The sequence below is a fragment of the Brachycentrus maculatus genome, unplaced genomic scaffold, assembly GCF_059751285.1.
Source record: "Brachycentrus maculatus isolate JH-2025_06_01 unplaced genomic scaffold, ASM5975128v1 h1tg000419l, whole genome shotgun sequence".
Classification (NCBI taxonomy): Eukaryota; Metazoa; Arthropoda; class Insecta; order Trichoptera; family Brachycentridae; genus Brachycentrus; species Brachycentrus maculatus.
In genome coordinates, this window is record NW_028281167.1 from 889,148 (window position 1) to 909,623 (window position 20,476).

The 20,476-nt window shown below is 30.9% G+C and overlaps 1 protein-coding gene across 1 annotated transcript in view; it reads left to right on the top strand.

The window, feature by feature from the left end:
• Positions 1-20,476, top strand: part of SP2353 (EGF like, fibronectin type III and laminin G domains protein pikachurin) — a 189,563-nt gene that overhangs the window by 156,535 nt on the left and 12,552 nt on the right. The window contains exons 10-17 of the mRNA XM_088271085.1: positions 1,804-1,881; positions 7,379-7,524; positions 9,047-9,317; positions 10,884-11,035; positions 13,821-14,342; positions 15,715-15,858; positions 16,886-16,972; positions 19,798-19,901. Coding sequence (XP_088127211.1) covers positions 1,804-1,881; positions 7,379-7,524; positions 9,047-9,317; positions 10,884-11,035; positions 13,821-14,342; positions 15,715-15,858; positions 16,886-16,972; positions 19,798-19,901 — 1,504 coding nt within the window. The remainder of the gene's footprint in view (positions 1-1,803; positions 1,882-7,378; positions 7,525-9,046; positions 9,318-10,883; positions 11,036-13,820; positions 14,343-15,714; positions 15,859-16,885; positions 16,973-19,797; positions 19,902-20,476) is intronic.

The window sequence follows — 20,476 nt, forward strand, 5'->3', positions numbered from 1 at the left end:
TCTTTACTACTCAAATGAGCCGTGGTTTTCTTAAAAAAAATTTCAAGAAAAATCCGTAGAGAAAAATTAATTGCATTGATTTATTTAGAGAATGAGATTTGCTATACAAAACAAACTCATTATGTAACTTTTTACCGGTTATTTTACTTTCTTCGCATTCATTTACGAAGATATCTGCTTATATGTTTTACAAAACCGACTCGTCATAAAACCACATACGAACAAGTTATATTGTTTTATCACATTTGATTATGGAGATATATCCTTGAGTGAGATTGAGATGTACTTTACAAAACCAGACAACCTTGAAACAAAAACTCGTAAAAAAATTATATATTTAGCGAATCCCTATTCTGTGTATCTACCATCATCCTCTTACGATAATTATTTTTCTAAGAAATTAGAGTCGCTCCGTATCCCACGTGCTTAAAAACTAAAGTCAATGTATCTTTTTAAAATGGCATTCCATTGAGTATGAAAATATATTCAAAGAGAATTTATGAGCACTTACTTGTAAGAGAAATTACAATTTTCTCTTTGTCTATGTTTTTTTTTTCATTCTTTTCAATATAATGTCACATTATACTTTTTGTACCAAGAAAATTTATTTTTTAAAGCTCGTCTGTAATAGACTCTGAGTTAAGTGGAGTGGAGTTTTTCAGGATATGACGTCACAATTTAAAGATACGACGGGATGGTGTTATAAATACCCCTAAATTATAATACCTTAAAAAATAATGTCTAATAATTTATGGAACTTTTAATTTACATTTTGAGTGTGTCCAAATACCTTTTCACAAATCTGGATTATCTCCAATTACAGGAGTATTTTTCACATTATTTTTTTGACATTTCAGCAAAGATAAAGAAGAATATGGAAGAGTATTTGAGAATTTGAGTAGTGTGGTTGTCAATTATGGATAGAATTGGTGAATGTTACACGTGTGAGAAGTGATCACTTAAACCAGCCTATGACGGTCGTCAGCCCCGTAAACGCCCAGACTTCCATAATATTCTTCATCTATATTGAGAAGTCTAAAAATGATGAGATGTCAAAAATAATAAAACTTTTAATTTACCACTTTTATTAATTTATTTATGAAATTCGATGAAAAAATAATATTTTAAATATCAACTCATTGAACATTGTCAAGCTGTCTAGCCATCTTTTATAATAATAAAATAGACCGCTGATTTCAAGTGCTAAGCTGACAGCTATCAATAGGGAAAGGATGCATATATCGCTCACTCCTTTCAAGATCGTCATAAATCAAAAATCGACAATTTTCAATTGTGCATGTTTTCGGAATGCCCAAAAAATGTACTATATCCCAGCAAAAACGCCATTTTTAAACTTAAAGATTTACCCGCTACAGGGCAGAAAGTGTTGTTTTTGCATTTTGAAGAAAAGTTATCGTTCAATTATTTTTTAAAAATAAACTAAATATTTTTCCAATGGAGAAAGAACCTTCAGGTTTTACCTAAAAAGATCTGTTGCACAGTAAAAAGTTCAATAAGTGGCTTGATATTTATTTATAATACATGGTAGTATATTTTCAAACTTTAAAAACGTTCTCCTGAAAAATTAAGTTTTTTTTCATTTAAGATGTTCTTGAAAGGAGTGAGCGATATGTGTATGTTAAAAATCGATCGATTGTTTAAAGAATTCACCTATAAAATTTTGAGATTGCATCTCGAATCCTGTTTATATCCATTGAATTATCCTTTTCTATTTTTTCTGTCTCCTTGTTTACCCTTATTCCTGTAAACAAACCCTTAAAATAGTTTTTTTTTTAATTCTAGGTACCGAGGTTCAACGGATCATCATTCCTTCGATACCACGGATTGGGAGAAAGTGCACTGTCTTGGTTAGAACTACAAGTAAGAGTTCATTTTCATTTTCATATTTTTTTCCACTTATTTTGTCCCCCCGACGTTGACTATCACTTGTGAGAAAGTGTTCCTGTTTTGGGCAGTCCGAAACAGCTCTTCGACGTTCTGTACTCCTGTCCAGTCGTGTATATTATGGAGCCAGGAGATCCACATGCATCTGCATCTGCATGCATTAGGGTAAATGGTTAATTTTTACCCTGGTTTAACGTGTCTAAAGGTGTTAAACAAGGATGTGTAATGTCACCGTGGCTGTTTAACCTATACATGGATAATTGCATGAAAGAACTGAAAGGTTTTAATGTTGGAGCTAGAATGAATAATTTTACTGTCTGTTGCCTTTTGTATGCTGACGATGCTGTTCTTCTTGCCAATATCAGAGAAGGCCTGCAGGCGTTGGTGTCAAAAGTGTATAATGTGTGCAAGGAAAGTGATTTATTGATGATTTATATATTTTTTTCCTTTGGTCCCTATTTTCATCTGGGATAATTTATTATACATATATAGCGCCATTCTTGTAAAATACTGCCACAACGACGCTTTGCTGTGATATTTTATACAATATGTAAAACAACGTTTTTCTTGAACGAAACAATAATAAAAGTCAAGACGAAGGTTCACTTTGTTTTCAATACAGCGACAGATTGCTGTTCAAATCGCATCTGGCATATTTATCTTGGGTCTTTTAGGGTCGCATAGCAATCAAACGTACTTTTAACATATTTAAAAAATATATATAGTGACCAAGTAATTTTTTCTTTAAGCAGTTATATTAGAATACATTATTTTACCAGCAAAACTTAATGTCTTCACTCTAAATTGGACGTTATATAAACCAAATAGGACGTTCAAAATATCAAATTGGACCGTTTGCAAAACAAAATGAACGTTTTATTACAATTCATAAACAAATATTTAATTTAAAAATAAATTCATGATCCAACGTAATACTGAAAATCCTGTCTGAAAACACATCGCGCACACAGACTATGACACCGCGCCGCACAGGCGTGCCAACTTGACGACTAACGCACTTGCAAGTCCTAAGAATAATAGTCATGGGCAGATATTTACACTGTTGGCATATATACATACAGTACTTGTATGAATTTACTTTTAAAACTTCTATTTTTTTATAAAATTCAATATAACGTTTAATTTGTTTTGTAAAACCTCCAATTTGATATTTAAGGCGTCCAATTTTGTTTGTAAAACACCCAACTGGTGAAAAATCTGTATTTTTTAAAAATAAAAATCAATATCTAAACTCAAAGGGTTAACATTGAGTCAAATGCTGAATGTTTGTATTTTAGGGGTTGGTTTGAATAGTTGTACGTATATTATTATATCTTTGTAACAACTCTCTTTATTATGTAACTCGACAGCACTAAAATTTGAATCGGAATTTTTTTAATAATCTCAAAGTGTGTGGGGTGTTTGAACAGGAAATTTTGATGGCGGGCCTTTCTAAAAACACGAAATTGTAAAGTGTTAACATTAAATTTAATTCTGTTACATTATATCACTGAAATGGGGGTTTTTATCGTCCTTGCCCCCCTAGGCTCTTGGGTCCTAACCTTTGTTGAAATTTAATATGCAATACTTTTTATTTTATTGTATTATTTTAAATTATTGCCTTGAATTTTATCATACAAATTTAATTCGCTCTTTTCAGACCCAGAACAATTATATTTAACGTGACTTCTACTTCATAATATTTTTGTTCAAAAATTATAGAAGTTTCATTTTCTAGATAGATTTTTTTATTAATCTGAGTAGCAGTACTAAGGCCAGTTTTTTTATCTTTATACAACACTAGCCTTTATTTTTTTTAATAACTTAAACATTACAAAAAAATACTATTTATTTAGCTTATTTTACATTTATTTTAAACAATTAGTTCAGTTAATTTACATCGTATACTCGTATACAGTATGTACACATATTTACATCTCACAATAAACAAAACATTAATTTTTATTTTTTCCAGACTTTTTTATTATTCATACAATCAGACGTCTCATCATACATTTTCAATTCAATTCAAACCCTCATCCGCGCCCTTATCGTGCATATAGTACGGCATTATATAAACGCAGTGTTATATTGATCATTAACACATGAAGGAAAGATGATCAGCCCTCCGCTTCAGGTACTAGTCCAGGGTAATATCGAATAAATAGAAGAGAGAAAAAATCACTTATATTTATTTGACCCCCCCCTGGGAATCGATTCCGGGACCGCCAGTACGGTAGCCAAGCGTGACCTTCTTACTACGGAGGTGTAGGTGTTTTTTTTTTTTTTAATTAAAGAAGTTTCATTTCTAGATACATTTTTTAAAATCTGTGTTTAAATCTTTATACGACACTAGCCTTTAAATTTTTTAAATAACTTTAACTTTACAAAAAAATATTCTTTAGTTATCTTATTTTACATTTAATATCAACAATTTGTACACTTAATTTACATCATATACCTACTCGTATACATATATTTACATCTTCTTACAATAAACAAAACATTTATTTTTATTTTTTTCCAGACTTTTTTACTCTTTTTTTAATATATGTTTTACTAAGTCAATACCACTATTTCTTAAAATCTACTGTGACACGTGTTTCGGTGCATTGCGCATCATTTTCAAACACCGTACGTGAAGCTAATTCTAAATTTTAGAGTTGGGTCCTTGGGACGTTGAAGGTTGAAGAGGTAGTAGCTGTTTCTTATTTTTATTTATTAATTTTATTTTTATTTCTTATCAGAGGGAACATATACAAAAAGGGAGAGGCTTTAGTCATTGTCATATTGTTAATTATTGGTTACTTAAACCGATGTTGATTCTAGTAGGGACATATGTACATACAATGCTGAGAAGCATAGTTTTTAAAGATCCTGAGAGGACAATATGCTCGCCATTCGACTTTTCAACACAGATTTTCCACAATTGAAAATGTCAACTTAGCCAAAACATAAGTTGTACTCACTAGCCATTCGAAACATAGGTGAACTCCGCGCATATACGAACTATGTGACAAATCTTGATTGACAATTAAAATTTAATATATTGTATCCATTGTATTGTTAGGGATCAATTTTATTAATTTTTTTTCCATACATTTTCATTCTAATTTTTAAAATTTATAAACTGGATTTGCTACAAATCCATGTACATAATAATAAGCAAGGAGAATTTTCATACGCAACTTATAAAAATTATTTAAAAGTAATCTTTTTCTATGTCATTACTTCCATTTAGCTAGATATTGATTTCAGATATTGAATTCATTGTGTCTGTTGTTGGTTTTCGGGATCAACCTTGTTCGTTTATTATTTTCTTTACAAATTCACTATCATTTTTAAGATATATAAACTGAATATGCTACAAATCCTTGAACATAACAAAAGGCAAGAAGATTTTTCTTAGTCAGCTTACAAATATTATTAAAAAAAACTTTTCTTTGTCATAATTCCCATCAAGCTTGATATTTTTCTATTTTTCTCCACGCCCACGTAGTCAAATACTTCTAATCTTAATTTTTCCCCCTTGGTCATCATTAAGATTTCTTGTTCATTTTATTAAAATAAGCAATTTGCATTGTTCGTAACATTTACTTTACTTTCATATTTCCCTATTCCATGAAATTTACAGGGGTTGATATAAAATTTTCGGGGAATTTTTACCCCTCGATTTTTTAGTATATTACCGTTAAATGGGTTAAATTCAATTTAATTCACTTCAATTCACTTCAATTTACTTCAATTCGCTTCAATCTACGCACCCTTTTCAAAAGATTTTTTTCTGGTTACAATATTAGGCTTGCATGTAGATTTTGACTGTAAAGCTAAAAGTGTAAAAAATATTCTCTTTTTATGAGTTTATGATATTTCAATATCGTGCGTGTCATTGAATTTGTCAAAAAATAAGGGATCCTGTGACATATATTAAACAAAAAGAAGACATTTCGGTCACTCCTTTCAACAACGTCATATATCAAAAAACTTGATTTGTCAGGAGATCGTTTTTTAAAGTTTAAAAATATAATACAATGTTTTGAAAATAAATACTAAGCCACTTATTGAACTTTTTACTGTACTACAGATCTTTTTAGGTAAAACCTGAATGTTTTTTCTCTGAATTTAAGAAAATAATGAAACCATACCTTTTCTTTAAAATACAAAAAACAACACTTTCTGCCTTGTAGCGGGTACACATTAAGTCAATAATTTCTTACGTAATAAACCCAGATTTGTGAAGAAATATATGAACACACTTACGATGTTGTGATTAAAAATTCATTTTCTATGAATGGTTGGCGATGTTTCCTTCTTCCTTCCTGAATAATCCACTTCGTAGATATCGTTTTGGGTTACTCGGTTTATATTTAAATAATTGGATCCTTTAGTGGCAAGTTCTTTGACGCCCATCCCTATTTATCTCAACTGAACCCGAAACTAACAAGGATATTGTGGAAATTATTGCTGCGAATCCCATTGATAAAGAAAATATTCCGTTTATTTTAATGTTAAAACCCTTTTCCCTTGGTAAAGCGTCTTGTTTTAAATTTAATAATAATAACAATAATAAAACCCTTATCCGCACCCCAATGGTGCATAGAGCACTGTTTCATAGAAACGCAGTGTTATCTTAATCGTTTACACATGAAGGAAAGGTGATCAGCCCTCCGCTTCAGGTACCAGTCCAGGGTAATATTGAATAAATATTACAGTGAAAAAATCACTTATATTTATTTGACCCCCCCCTGGGAATCGAACCCGGGACCTCCAGAACGGTAGCCAAGCGTGCTGACCATTACACTACGCAGGCGGACAAAACATTTAAGTAAACAAAAATTAGAATCATAAAAAATGTAAATTTGAAAAAGTGACATTCAAAAAACTGATCTAAGGGGTAGATTTTCGGAAAATTTATAAAAGTGGAAATATCTCGAAAACTAAGGCACTTTTACTAAGGTCATATTTTCATTTTTTGGTGAGGCATGAGGTAACCTAACACCCCTTAAAAGGAATATGAGACATTCTGTAGATAAATAGACACATTGTCACAAGTGATATTCCACGTCAGGGGGACTCGACATGTCAACATATTAATATAATCCAAGATATTAGTAAAATTATTTCAATTTAACATTTTTTAAAGAGAAAAAGACGAAAAATGGATCGGCAAACCGAGTATACCAAGATAACCTTATAAAAGTATATACCGTATGTACCGTAAACCAAGTCTAAAATTTCCCCTCTTTATCCTTTACTGTCCCAAGGACACAACTCTAAAATGTAAACTTTGCTTCACATACGGTGTTGTTAAATAATGTGGAATGCATCAAAACACGTCACACTATTTGAAGAAACAATGGTATTTACCAAGTAATCTTAAATTATAAAATTTAATAACTATATGAAACATGCATTACACAGATTTTAAGACAGGCAATACATAATTTTTTTGGTATTTTTTTTTCTTCCATAGGTGACATTGAAAGCTGGTGCTAACAACGGCCTAGTGATGTACAACTCACACAGGGTGGATGGGGTAGGCGATTACTTTGCCCTTTACCTTAAAAATGGACATGTCGAATTTGCCTTCGATCTTGGAACTGGACAATCTATTATCAGGTAACAAATCTTATTGTATTTATTGATTTAAACTTCATGTACAGAAAATAATATTGATAAGTACATTGGTGGGCTCATTGCTTAAAAACAAATCTTTCAACCAATGAAAAACAGACTAGTGATATTCATCAAATTGTTTGATACCATACATATATAGCTTTATAATTTATGTTTTCCATTTTTTATTAAAATATAACTTTGTTTTAAAATCACTACAAACATTTTATTATAACTTAATTATTATGTCTACTGGTTTCGAAGCTAACTGTTTCTTTATCAAGACTGATTAAATACTAAAACACTATCTACTAAACTCAGTTATATCTATCTACTTATTAAGTTTTAATAAAATATTTATAGTTATTTTAAACAAAGTTTCATTTTAATTACATATATGGCTGTTTGCAATCAGGGAGTAGATAGTACTTGAACATTAAAAAAAACAATTGTTACAAATTGATGATAATAAGGAAGGCAAAGGAAAAAGGGAGTTTAAGGAAGGAGGAGTAGAGGGGAAAACTAAGGGAGGAAATTTGACGGACAGTTAGGATTCTAATGATAAATAGTATTGTCTCAGATGTTTCATAAAAATTATAAGAGAGGGTGCTTTTTTGATATGCATACACCATATTTATTTATAATACTAATAAACCATTTAAGTATCAATAACTCTTAGTTCATGAGAGAAAATCTAGATTTGTGAATAAATATTTGGGCACACTTAAAATGTCCGCCTCCGTAGTGTAATGGTCAGCACGCTCGGCTATCAGCACGCTCGGCTACCGTTCTGGAGGTCCCGGGTTCGATTCCCAGGGGGGGGTAAAATAAATATAAGTGATTTTTTCACTGTCATATTTATTCAATATTACCCTGGACTGGTACCTGAAGCGGAGGGCTGATCACCTTTCCTTCATGTGTAAACGATCAAGATAACACTGCGTTTATATGCCGCAGTGCCCTATGCACCATTGGGGTGCGAATAAAGGTTTTATTATTATTATTAAAATGTTATGGATAAAATAACTAATCAAATTATAAGCTGCATAAAAATTGAAAATCGTGTTTCCAGGCGTTTCCCAGTATGTAAAATCATCCTGTTAGGACCTTGCATACACCCAAATAAAAGGGTCTCTGCTAAATAAAAGCTTTTCCAATCCAACGTTAAATGACCCCAGTGAACTCACATTTAGTGTCATGAGATCAATGATATATATGTAGGAGTTAATTATTTCATTCATGTTGATTCTGTAATTCATGCCAATAAATCACTTAAAATTAGTATGAAGCCGTGCACGCATACGTAAAGTGGAGAACACACAAAAACCTACTGTGCGGAATTTTTAGAAACAGAAATTGGAAAAATATCAAAAATGATTCTTCTGATGACAAGGTTCTTGTCAAACCGGTAGGTTAAAGTGTACTAATAATTTAAAAAAAAAAAGTGGTTAAAACAAAGTTGTTTACTTTTATAAAGTTTAATAAATACATAACTTAAATCAATATGGTATTTTATTCTTTGCAGGAGTCCAAAGAAGATAGACCTTCAGGAGTGGTATACGGTGAATGTCTCCAGAACGGGTCGCCTCGCCATACTGACCCTCATCTCGCACTCCTTGGCGCCTGAGAACGACGGTGACGAGTTCACAGTATCGCAGTCGGCGCAAGGACTTACTACTGGAGCCTTCACCCAGCTGTCACTGTCGCAAAGTCTGTATCTGGGTGGGCTGCCCCAGTACAGAGCCGTGCAAAAGAGAATCGGAATCAACGAGTCGTTCACGGGATGCATTCAAAAGGTTTGAAAATATTACTATATACATAATTTTATATATATATATATATATATATATATATATATATATATATATATATATATATATATATATATATATATATATATATATATATATATATATATATATATATATATATATATATATATATATATATATATATATATATATATATATATATATATATATATATATATATATATATATATATATATATATATATATATATATATATATATATATATATATATATATATATATATATATATATATATATATATATATATATATATATATATATATATATATATATATATATATATATATATATATATATATATATATATATATATATATATATATATATATATATATATATATATATATACATATATATATATATATATATATATATAAATTTTTTGGCATCTCAACATCGAGAAAGAAGAATATGTTACTTACTTTACTTTTTGTGTGGCTCCAGCTTCTTTTTCACGGTTTACGTTAAGAATATAATAATCTGGGTATTCACAGAGCTTTCGACCTGTCATAGGTTGGTTTAATGATCACTTTACAAACGTGTAACATTCACCATTCTACCCGCGATTGACAACCACGCTACTAATTGTGGAAGTCATATACATATTTACGATCAATCTTATGAAATTACATGATTCAGTTCATAACAGCCATCTTTGATTGGATTTAGAAAGGTTTTATTGAGCAGAGACCCGTATTGCGAGTATTTATGTCATATTCTGCTTAAGTGATCACTTTTCACACGTGCAGCATTCACTATTCTATCCATGATTGACAACCTTGAGCGCCTTTGAGGTAGTATTTTACGAAAATGTCGCTGTACATATCATCCAACTTTTTTGTTATTTGTTGTAGATGGGAGTTGCTTTATAATTAACCTTGATTTATTTACAATATATCATGAAGTGGACGTTTGTTTCTTCTAGCGAAAAAACAATGTTTTATTTTCAACTGTGTTGGGAACATGAGGAATAGTCTAACGTAGGCCAATCAAGAACTTCCCAGTATTTGCTCATTACTAGGAAGAAACCACGTAAAACTCGTCAGGAGAAGGCTACTGTTGACTATCGTCAATAGACCTTCCGTTCCACTAGAAGAGGGTTCGGCATTTTGTGCCCTAGCTTGGTTTATTTATTCATTTATTGAACGGCTAATGCCTTTTACATAATACATATATAGAGTATCTAACATAAAAATGCAATAATGATTACACTAATAGAGAAACAAAATGTCATAAACATAAAATAATAATAAAATAACAAATAGTAAGCACTGGTAAATACACGTCTCCTTCACACACTATCAGCGAGCAGTGAGAGAGAGTGAAACACAACGTTTAAATTTATCCATTATAACATGGGGAAGAAATGCTGAGACAAGTACAGACTTCAAGGTGGATAACAATATATTAAATAAATCTATACTTTCGAAAGCCTTGGCTAAGATATTTTTTTTTAATATTGGATATTATGGTACCAATATCCTTCACTATTTTTATCGTGTATGATACCATATTGAAATTGGTTACAGGTGGTAATTAATGATCACGAGGTCTCCATAGTGTCATCTGCTCTCGGTGGTGTCAATATAGATGGGTGTCCTCATGCTTGTATTCCTGGAGCGTGTGGGGAAGCGTTCTGCCGGCCAAGACTTCACCACTACACGTGTATTTGCAGTCCAGGGTAATTATTACTTCAACTCTATCAAACGAAACAAATTTGTTTTTAACCACTTTTTATTGGTACACTTTTTCCAACCGGTTTTGACAAGAACCTTGTCATCATCAGGGTTAGTGTACTAATTCTAAAACATTGAAATACTCATTGTTAGGCTTTAGTTAATTACCCTTACAATGCCAAAAACCACGCACTCCGTACACCATATGAAAATATGATTTAAAAAAACGGGAAAAAAACTCTCAAATGTTGCTTTTATTGAGCATTGCGCAACGAATACGTCCACCCCTGGGGACAACTTGAAACCGGTTGGAAAACGTGTACCAATAAAAAGTGGTTAAAAACAAAGTTGTTTTATTTGATAAAGTTTATAAAATGTTCCACAAAGTATCTGCGAAAAACATTCAAGTAATTATTACTTAACTTATCATCCTCACATAACGTCATACTGGTCTCTAATGTGGGCAGGGTGGGCCTTCCATGAATACTTTTAGAACAAATAAACTAAGCATCATTTAAAAGTGGTGTAGGTTCCATTGATTTTATAAGACAGACACAAATATTAGTAGATCCCATAGGATCTAACAATGAGTTTGAATCTTTCATTGTTTTATGTATATCCTAATCATCAAATATTGTCCATTCATTATTTTTCTGGACCCCTTCAAGGCTATTCATGAACATGTTTAATTTTATAAGCTAACCTAACCTTTAAATGCCATCCATTCATTATTTTGCTGGAACTTGAATCTTTCTTCGTTTTAAGTATATCCTAATCATCAAATATTGTCCATTCATTATTTTTCTGGACTCCTTCAAGGCTATTCATAAACATGTTTGATTTTATAAGCTAACCTTACCTTTAAATGCCATCCATTCATTCTTTTACTGGACGTCTTCGAGGTTTATTCAAAAATGTGTTTTATTTTAAAACCTTATATAACTTTCAAATGTCGCCAACTTATTATTTTTTTGGACTTGGTGAGTTATTAAAAAACATGTATAATTTTGTAACCTTTTCTAATTTTCAAATGTCGCACATCCATCATTTGCTGGACTTCTTTGAGGGTTATGCAAATACATGTATTATTTTGTAACTTTACCTAACCTTTAAATATCATCTTTTAATTTTTTAATGGAAGCCTTGGAGGGTTTTTCATGAACATGTGTCATTTAAATGAGCTGACCTAACCTTCAATCGGGTTCATTCGGTATTTTGTTGGACGTCTTTTAGAGTCATTTAAGAACAGGTATAATTTTGTAACTAAACCTAACCTTCAAATATCATATATTCATTAATATAATGGACATCTTCGAAAGATATTCTTAAACATGTATAATTTTATAAGCTAATCTAACCATCAATATCCGTTCGTTCAGTTAATGATTTTACTTAAAAGTTTTTTTTAATGATTTTACTTGAAGTTACTTAAACGTTTTTTCCATAGTTTTTAAAATGCTTTATGATGCTTTATTGACATTTTGGGAGTTCATTGATAAGATGTGCTGGAATTTTTTTCATGTTTAATTTTATAAGCTAACCTTACATTTAAATGCCATCCATTCATTCTTTTACTGGACGTCTTCGAGGTTTATTCAAAAATATGGTTTATTTTAAAACCTTATATAACTTTCAAATGTCGCCAATTTATTATTTTTTTGGACTTGGTGAGTTATTAAAAAACATGTATAATTTTGTAACCTTTTCTAATTTTCAAATGTCGGACATCCATCATTTGCTGGACTTCTTTGAGGGTTATGCAAAAACATGTATTACATATTTTTTAACCTTAACTAACCTTTAAATATCATCTTTTAATTTTTTAATGGAAGCCTTGGAGGGTTTTTCATGAACATGTGTCATTTAAATGAGCTGACCTAACCTTCAATCGGGTTCATTCGGTATTTTGTTGGACGACTTTTAGAGTCATTTAAGAACAGATGTAATTTTATAACTAAACCTAACCTTCAAATATCATATATTCATTAATTTAATGGACTTCTTCGAAAGCTATTCTTAAACATGTATAATTTTATAAGCTAATCTAACCATCAATATCCGTTCGTTCAGTTATTTTCTGGACGTCTTTGAGAGTTATTCAAGGACATGTGTAATTTTGCACGAATATGTCAATGAAACTATCCTTAATGCTCTCCAGCTTTTATTTTGGAAAATTCATCAATTAACATCAAAGATATAAATTTCTATATATTTTTCCCTTATTATAAATTCTTTTGCATTTCACAATATATTATATTTACATAATTTTTAATTGAAGCACTATCTATGTGATCTTCAATTTTATAATTAAAATACATCTTTGTTTTAAAATCACTTTAAATATTTAATTATAACTTAATAATTATGTCTTCGGGTTTCGAAGCTAACCGCTTCTTTATCAAGACTGATTAATACTTAATAGTATTAATCAGTCTTGATAAAGAAGCAGTTAGGTTTGAAATCGGTAGACATTATAATTAAGTAATAATAAAATAAATAAAGTGATTATAAGACAAAGTTATATTTTAATATATTATATTTACGTTAAAAAAACATTAATAAAAAAAAGATCCCATAAAGGCATGGGCTGTGTGTGGGTATACATTTTATTTTAGGTTATAATAAAAGGATACTAACAAGAATATTTATTTATTTATGGAACGGCTAAAGCGTTTGACATAATACATATTTACAGTATCTAATATAAAATATAATAGATATCAGAAATAAAAATTGCTAATATAAACTACAAATATTTAATTTTGATATTTTTTTATTGTCATGTTTCAGAATTAAGAGTGAAAAGTGTACCATCTTCCTCAACGAAACATCTGAACCTCACTCTCATTATCCAAACAACCGCTCTCATTCACGCGGACACCCTGAGAAAATCCTCCACGTTCCTTACAAACCGACAAACTCCACAATCCATCGCAATATTGTGCCCAAAAAGGGGCCCAAACCATACAGATATTCTCAATCCCAAGATGAGAGTAAAGACACCAACGATTCTGACTTCATAACGACTGCGACTGCTACAGAAAAGACGGAACAAGCAGACATTGTGCAGACTGACTGGGTTTTGAGCGATACCAAAAGTAGTAAAGGCAACACTGAATCAAGCATTCAGAAGGATGATATGCCCGTCGGACGATTGATTGAAGAAGACAAAAGTACCGGAAATGATGAACAACTTTGGATGAATTCAGGCTATAAATCAACCCCAGAAAATATAGATCTTACAGAAGAAATTCCTAGTTTTAAAGGATATGATAGCTTTATAAAAATAACGGAACCCCGTGCTTTGGAAAGGTAAAATAATATTTTTTAATTATAAATAGGTGAACCCGTGTGCCTCAGTCTGGTTAAATATAAAAGAAAGAAAACATAAAGCTTACATTATAATCTATTTCGTTTCACAATATTTGTAAAACAATTTTTATTAAATATCTATTAACAATGAAAAATATTTCAAAATTGACAGCTGTCAGTAAGCACGCTGTACACCAGGATTAATGTTTAGTATTCCGTGTATTGCTGTTTAACAGATGGTGCTGACATTTTTAAAAATTGAGATTTTTTATACTTCCTTTTAAAAATATATCGTAGTCATAAAGGAGAAAGTGACGTTCGCCAAGTTATTACATTTTCAAACGAATGTCTTGTGTTTTTGACAATAAAATACAAGTTAGTAGACTTAAAAAATCTGTGTTTGATTTAACAATTAATACAAAAATCAGTATAAATATTATACATGATATATCGCTCGCTCCTTTCAAGAACAAAATTAATCAAAATTCGTCAATTTTCAGTCGTGCATATTTTCGGAATGCCCAGAAAATGTACTATATCCCAGCAAAAGCGGCATATTTTTACTTAATATTCATTTGCTACAGGGCAGAAACTGTTGTTTATGCATTTTGAATAAAAGGTATTGTTTTTTTTATTTTTTTTAAATATAATAAATATTTTTCAAATGGAGAAAAAACCTTCAGGTTTTACCTAAAAAGATCTGTTGCACAGTAAAAAGTTCAAAAAGTGGCTTGATATTTATTTTTAATACATTGTATTTTATTTTTAAACTTTAAAAACGTTCTCCTGAAAAATCAAGTTTTTTGATCTATGACGTTCTTGAAAGGAGTGAGCGATATCGCAATAACGATGATTTTGAACTGCCTTTGTTAAAAATCAATCCCTTAGAGTTGAAAAGCCCAATTTTGTAAGACTTTTAAGACATCCTTTCAATGGGTGCACTTCCATTATGGTACAATGAAAACTCAATTGTTCAAAGAAATACACTGGCATTGTATTCAATAATCGTAAAAATTCAATTGCATTTAGAAATTACTACAATATCAAAATATAAATAATTGGAGTAAGGTATATATCGTTGTCATACGGGAGAAAGTGACCAAGTGCATTTTTTACAATAAAGTGATAATTGAGTATTTGATTTCTTACCAGCTTAATATTGCCCTGAAAAAAATCCCAAAGGATTTCAAACTTGGAAATATAATATGTTGACTCATTAAAAATGACTAACTGCTTTGATGTTTATTTTAAATGTGACTTAAATGGCCCTCCTGAACCTTTTACGTTTTGTTAGTTGGTCACTTTTTCCTGTACGACTACGTTATGTTCGAAAGAGTTGATAAACAAATCGGTACATTTTTTCTGTTATCAGATTAAGCAGTCACGCTGTGGATATTAACATAAGATTCAGAAGCCTTTCTTCCGAAGGCCTTCTTCTCTGGTTAGGAAGAGATGGCATGGCTCCTGGTGATACCTTCATGGCTCTTGGTATAGAAGATGGTCTTCTTACATTTAGGTAAGATAATAAATGTTCTTAAATTTGTACAAAAAATGTCAGTGTTGCTGGTATACAACCACTCACGGAGATTTCTGTCTACCTATTTTGAGACGAACCCGTCTCTTCGTCAGGACGATTACTACACCACCATGCTAACAAAACTATACGTCACTATTTACATACTTACAACTATACAAAACATAATTATTTTGATATCTCAACAAAGATGAAGAAGAATATGTAATAAAATAATGAAAGTCGGGGTAATGACGGGGCTTACGATTATCATAGGCCGCTCAAAACATGTGTAACATTTACTAATTCTACCAATGATTGACAACCACACTACACTAATTCTTAGAACTTTTATAAACATAATGTATATTTTGATCAAAATTCTTGAATTCACTGGGATTTCCCTAGAGACATCTATAGTGAGATAGAAGAAGCTTTTTATCGAGCATAAACTTATTATAATACTAGACCATAGGACTATTCACACACTTACAACTATACAAAATATTAATCACATGCGATTTTGGTCGACCCGAGGACCAACATGCACTAAAAATTGCAGAACAATGTGCACTAAAGGCCCTGGTCTAACATGCACTAAGGATGTTGGTTAATATCGGTCAGGATTACACAAGTTAGTTATGCCTGTAGGAAGAGATACCGCTATGTTGAACAATATCACATTGGATATTGATCTGTTCCATGTGTCCGAAGGAGTCTTCCGAAGCGGGATTCTTCTACACATTTAACAAGAGTCTTCTTGGTTACTTTTTTTTTTAATGTATACGCCTTACATTTTAGTTTGTAATGTATATATTAATAATTGAATAAATTGAATTGAATTGAATTGAAGTTGAAAGGATTGATTTCAAGCATCATATGTGATACAAATATGCAGCGTGATTATGCGGAATGGATCGAAACAGGTGTCACAATATATTTGAAGAAAAAGTGGTATTTACCAAGTAAAATAATAAAATTTTTGCTATTAATTCAAACACCAAACATATTATCAATATGATTTTTACAGGTATGATGCTGGAAATGGTGAAATCATCATCAGGGCAAACCAAACTAAAGTGGATGATGGGTTGTGGCACCGAGCAAGAGCAGTAAGGTAATATATTTACAAACCAATATCTGGATCAAGTTATAAGCCTATGCTTCCTTTAAGTTCGCAAAAAGAAGAACCCTTACAATTTGTGAAAAGTCTTTGAAATTAATTAATATATTTATATAAATACCATATAAATGTATATATACATATATATATATATATATATATATATATATATATATATATATATATATATATATATATATATATATATATATATATATATATATATATATATATATATGTATATATACATTTATATATATATATGTATATATATATATATATATATATATATATATATATGTAATATATATATATATATATATATATATATATATATATATATATATATATATATATACATTTATATATATATATATATATTTATATATATATATATATATATATATATATATATATATATATATATATATATATATTAGAGTGTTCCTTACATGTTTTTTTTTCATTTTGAAGACGCATACCTACACTCTGAATTATTGACTTTATACTATGACCTATTTTATTATTTTTTTTCAAGTTTTTCTTAGTAAATACCACTATTTGTCAAAATCTACTGTTTTTAATAGATTTATATTATCACTGACACTTCGTGATGGAATTGCATTTTTAATATATTATTAGATTAAAACCAATATTTTTCTTCTGATGATGTCGGTAACGACGAAACCCGGTCGCTGGTCAAATAAAAATAAAGTGGAAAAGCTAAAATTTTTGGTTTTAATCTAATAATATATTAAAAATCTACTGTGACACGTATTTCGTTGCATTGCGCATCATTTTCAAACACCGTAACTCGTGTCATAGTACATTTTAAGAAGGAGTCATATTTACTTAGTAAATCTTTAATTAAAAATGGATAGGTTTTACCACAAAGTTACTGTCCAATCAATTTATGAAAATTCATGCCTGGACGATGATTTTAACCCGTGCCGACGAGGCCCCAAAGATTGTCAGAATGATAGTAATTTTACTCGTGTAGATTTAACGGTAGTTCAAAACGTTTTATTATTCTGAAATGGCACAATAATATTGCCACTAATTGAATTTGAATGACTACAAAATGAATGCGTGTCGCCCGAGCGTTTGTACTCGTAACTTGTTTGAAAATGTTCAGATGCAAGCTTACTACAAGACACGGGTTACTGTATTTCAAATGAACTGAAATTTGCTGTGCAAGTGTTTTATAGCAATTTTAAAACAAAAATACCTTTTGTATTAAAAAATAATCAGGTTGAAAAGGGATACCCTAATATATACATACTCTGGAAATTGGGAGTGTCTTATACAGGGTCCGCCAAATAACTTTTTTTTTTTGAAAACAGGGCGCAAAACATCGAGTGTAGCTTCGGCTGTGTGGCACGTAGCGCCGTCCTGTTGAAACCAAATGTTGCCAATATCCTCCTCTTCAATTTTTGTGAACAAAAATCCGTTCAACATGGCCCGATAACGATCGCCATTGACTGTAACGGCCACTCCTTGCTCATTTTCAAAGAAAAATGGCCCAATTATGCCTCTGGACCAAAATCCGCACCAAACAGTGACTCGTTTTGGGTGTACCGGCTTTTCAATGTATGCGTGCGGGTTTTCTGTGCCCCAAATACGACAATTTTGCTTGTTTACATACCCGCCAAGATCAAAATGAGCTTCATCCGAAAAGATGATTTTTTTGGCAAAATCGGCATCTTCTGTAAGTCGATCGCAGGCCCACTCAGCGAAGCGAAAACGCATTGGATGGTCAGTTGGCTTCAACTCCTGAACCAATTGGACTTTGTATGGCGTCATACCAAGGTCTTTATGCAAAATTCGTCTCAATGATGTCTCCGAAATGTTCAATTGTTGAGAACGACGGTGAATTGATGTTGATGGCGCTTCACGCACACTTTCTGCCACAACATCGATATTCTCGGGTGTACGCACTGTTTTTGGCTTTTCACGCTTTGGTTTATCGATGAGGATGCCAGTTTCTTTCACTTTTTTCACAAGATAACGAACATACGGAGCTGACGGTGCTTCTCTTCTTCCAAAAACCGTACGCAATTTTCGCACACATTCTGCAACATTACCATGATTTTCAAAGTAATGTCGCAATATTTCCCAGCGTTGTTCAAGCGTATACACAACCATATTCGCTTAGCGGAAGGATAAAACTAATTATTTGTCAAATCAGACATGAGCTAAGTGTTACCATTCACGAAATAAGCACTAGTTGAAAAAAAAAACTTTAGATGGCGGACCCTATATAACTTGATATTTTATCCTTAATTAATTACCTTTCAGTGTTGACTAATTACTGAACCCTCCCAGAACCATTTCACTGTGTTTGCATAGTAAGAAAGGGTTTATAAATTTATTTATTTATAGTTTGCACGCAATGAAAAGCATATATTATTAATTCAAATACAGTCCAATACAAATTGCTTAAATATTTTTAATCAATTAGATGATAACACAATAAACTAACAGAAGCAAGTAAAAGCACAGGTTTGATACATGTATTAAAAAAGAATAGAAATGTGGTCCCAGGTAACAACATTAAAAATATGATAAAAAAAGTAAACATTAATAGCAAAATTAAACTAAGCTTCAAGACACTATTTCAATTTGATTTCACGAATCTGGTAATAAACTTTTTGTATTTCTCAATGCCATCATTAAAAACGTCGATGGTAACATTATCATTAATTAATAATTGATTATTGCAACCTTACAATACACACGCAATAATTTTGAAATGTCTTAAAAAATCAGAATATTTTTTCATGTTTAATACCAATTAAATTATATATTTTTTTACACAGAAAGGGTCAATCTGGAGTTCTGGAAATCGATGGTCTTGGAGCAGTTGGAAAAGCCTCTCCTGGTCGTATGAGACCACTCAACACAGATTCTGGACTATTTATAGGTAAATAAATATTTTTTTTCTAAAGGTGTCTAAACTTGATGTGAAACATGTATTGTTCTTCCCTTTTTATGAAAGAAGTTAGAAGTCTAAGGAGGTCATAGGGCTTACGTCATGGCATTTGGCTGGTTAAAGTTCTCACTTTATACAGTTGTGTAACGTTCACTATTCTGGCCATTATTAAATATCCATATTGCATGAACTCTTGAGACTTGTATATATGCAATGCTCTTAGACCCTTCCGCAAACCGGAAAGGTTTTCGATACATTTGTTGAAATTTGATTGTTCATAGCGCCATCGGTTGAGGGATTGGTGAAGTGTTTCTTAAGCTTGTTCCTTTTGAATTAAGTTGACAAATAGTTATTTTACAAAAAGCGATTACGTTCCCTTATAATTTATTTTTTTCTTTGTGAATACCACTTATTCCTTAAAACGTATAAGACACGTGTTCTGATGCATTAAAAATTATTATTAAGCAATTCCTCTCCTCTCCCGTTCCTTCCTACATATTCCTTTTTTTAATCTGACAACTATTTTTAATAATTATAAATGTAGAATTGTTTAACTGGCTTTAGTA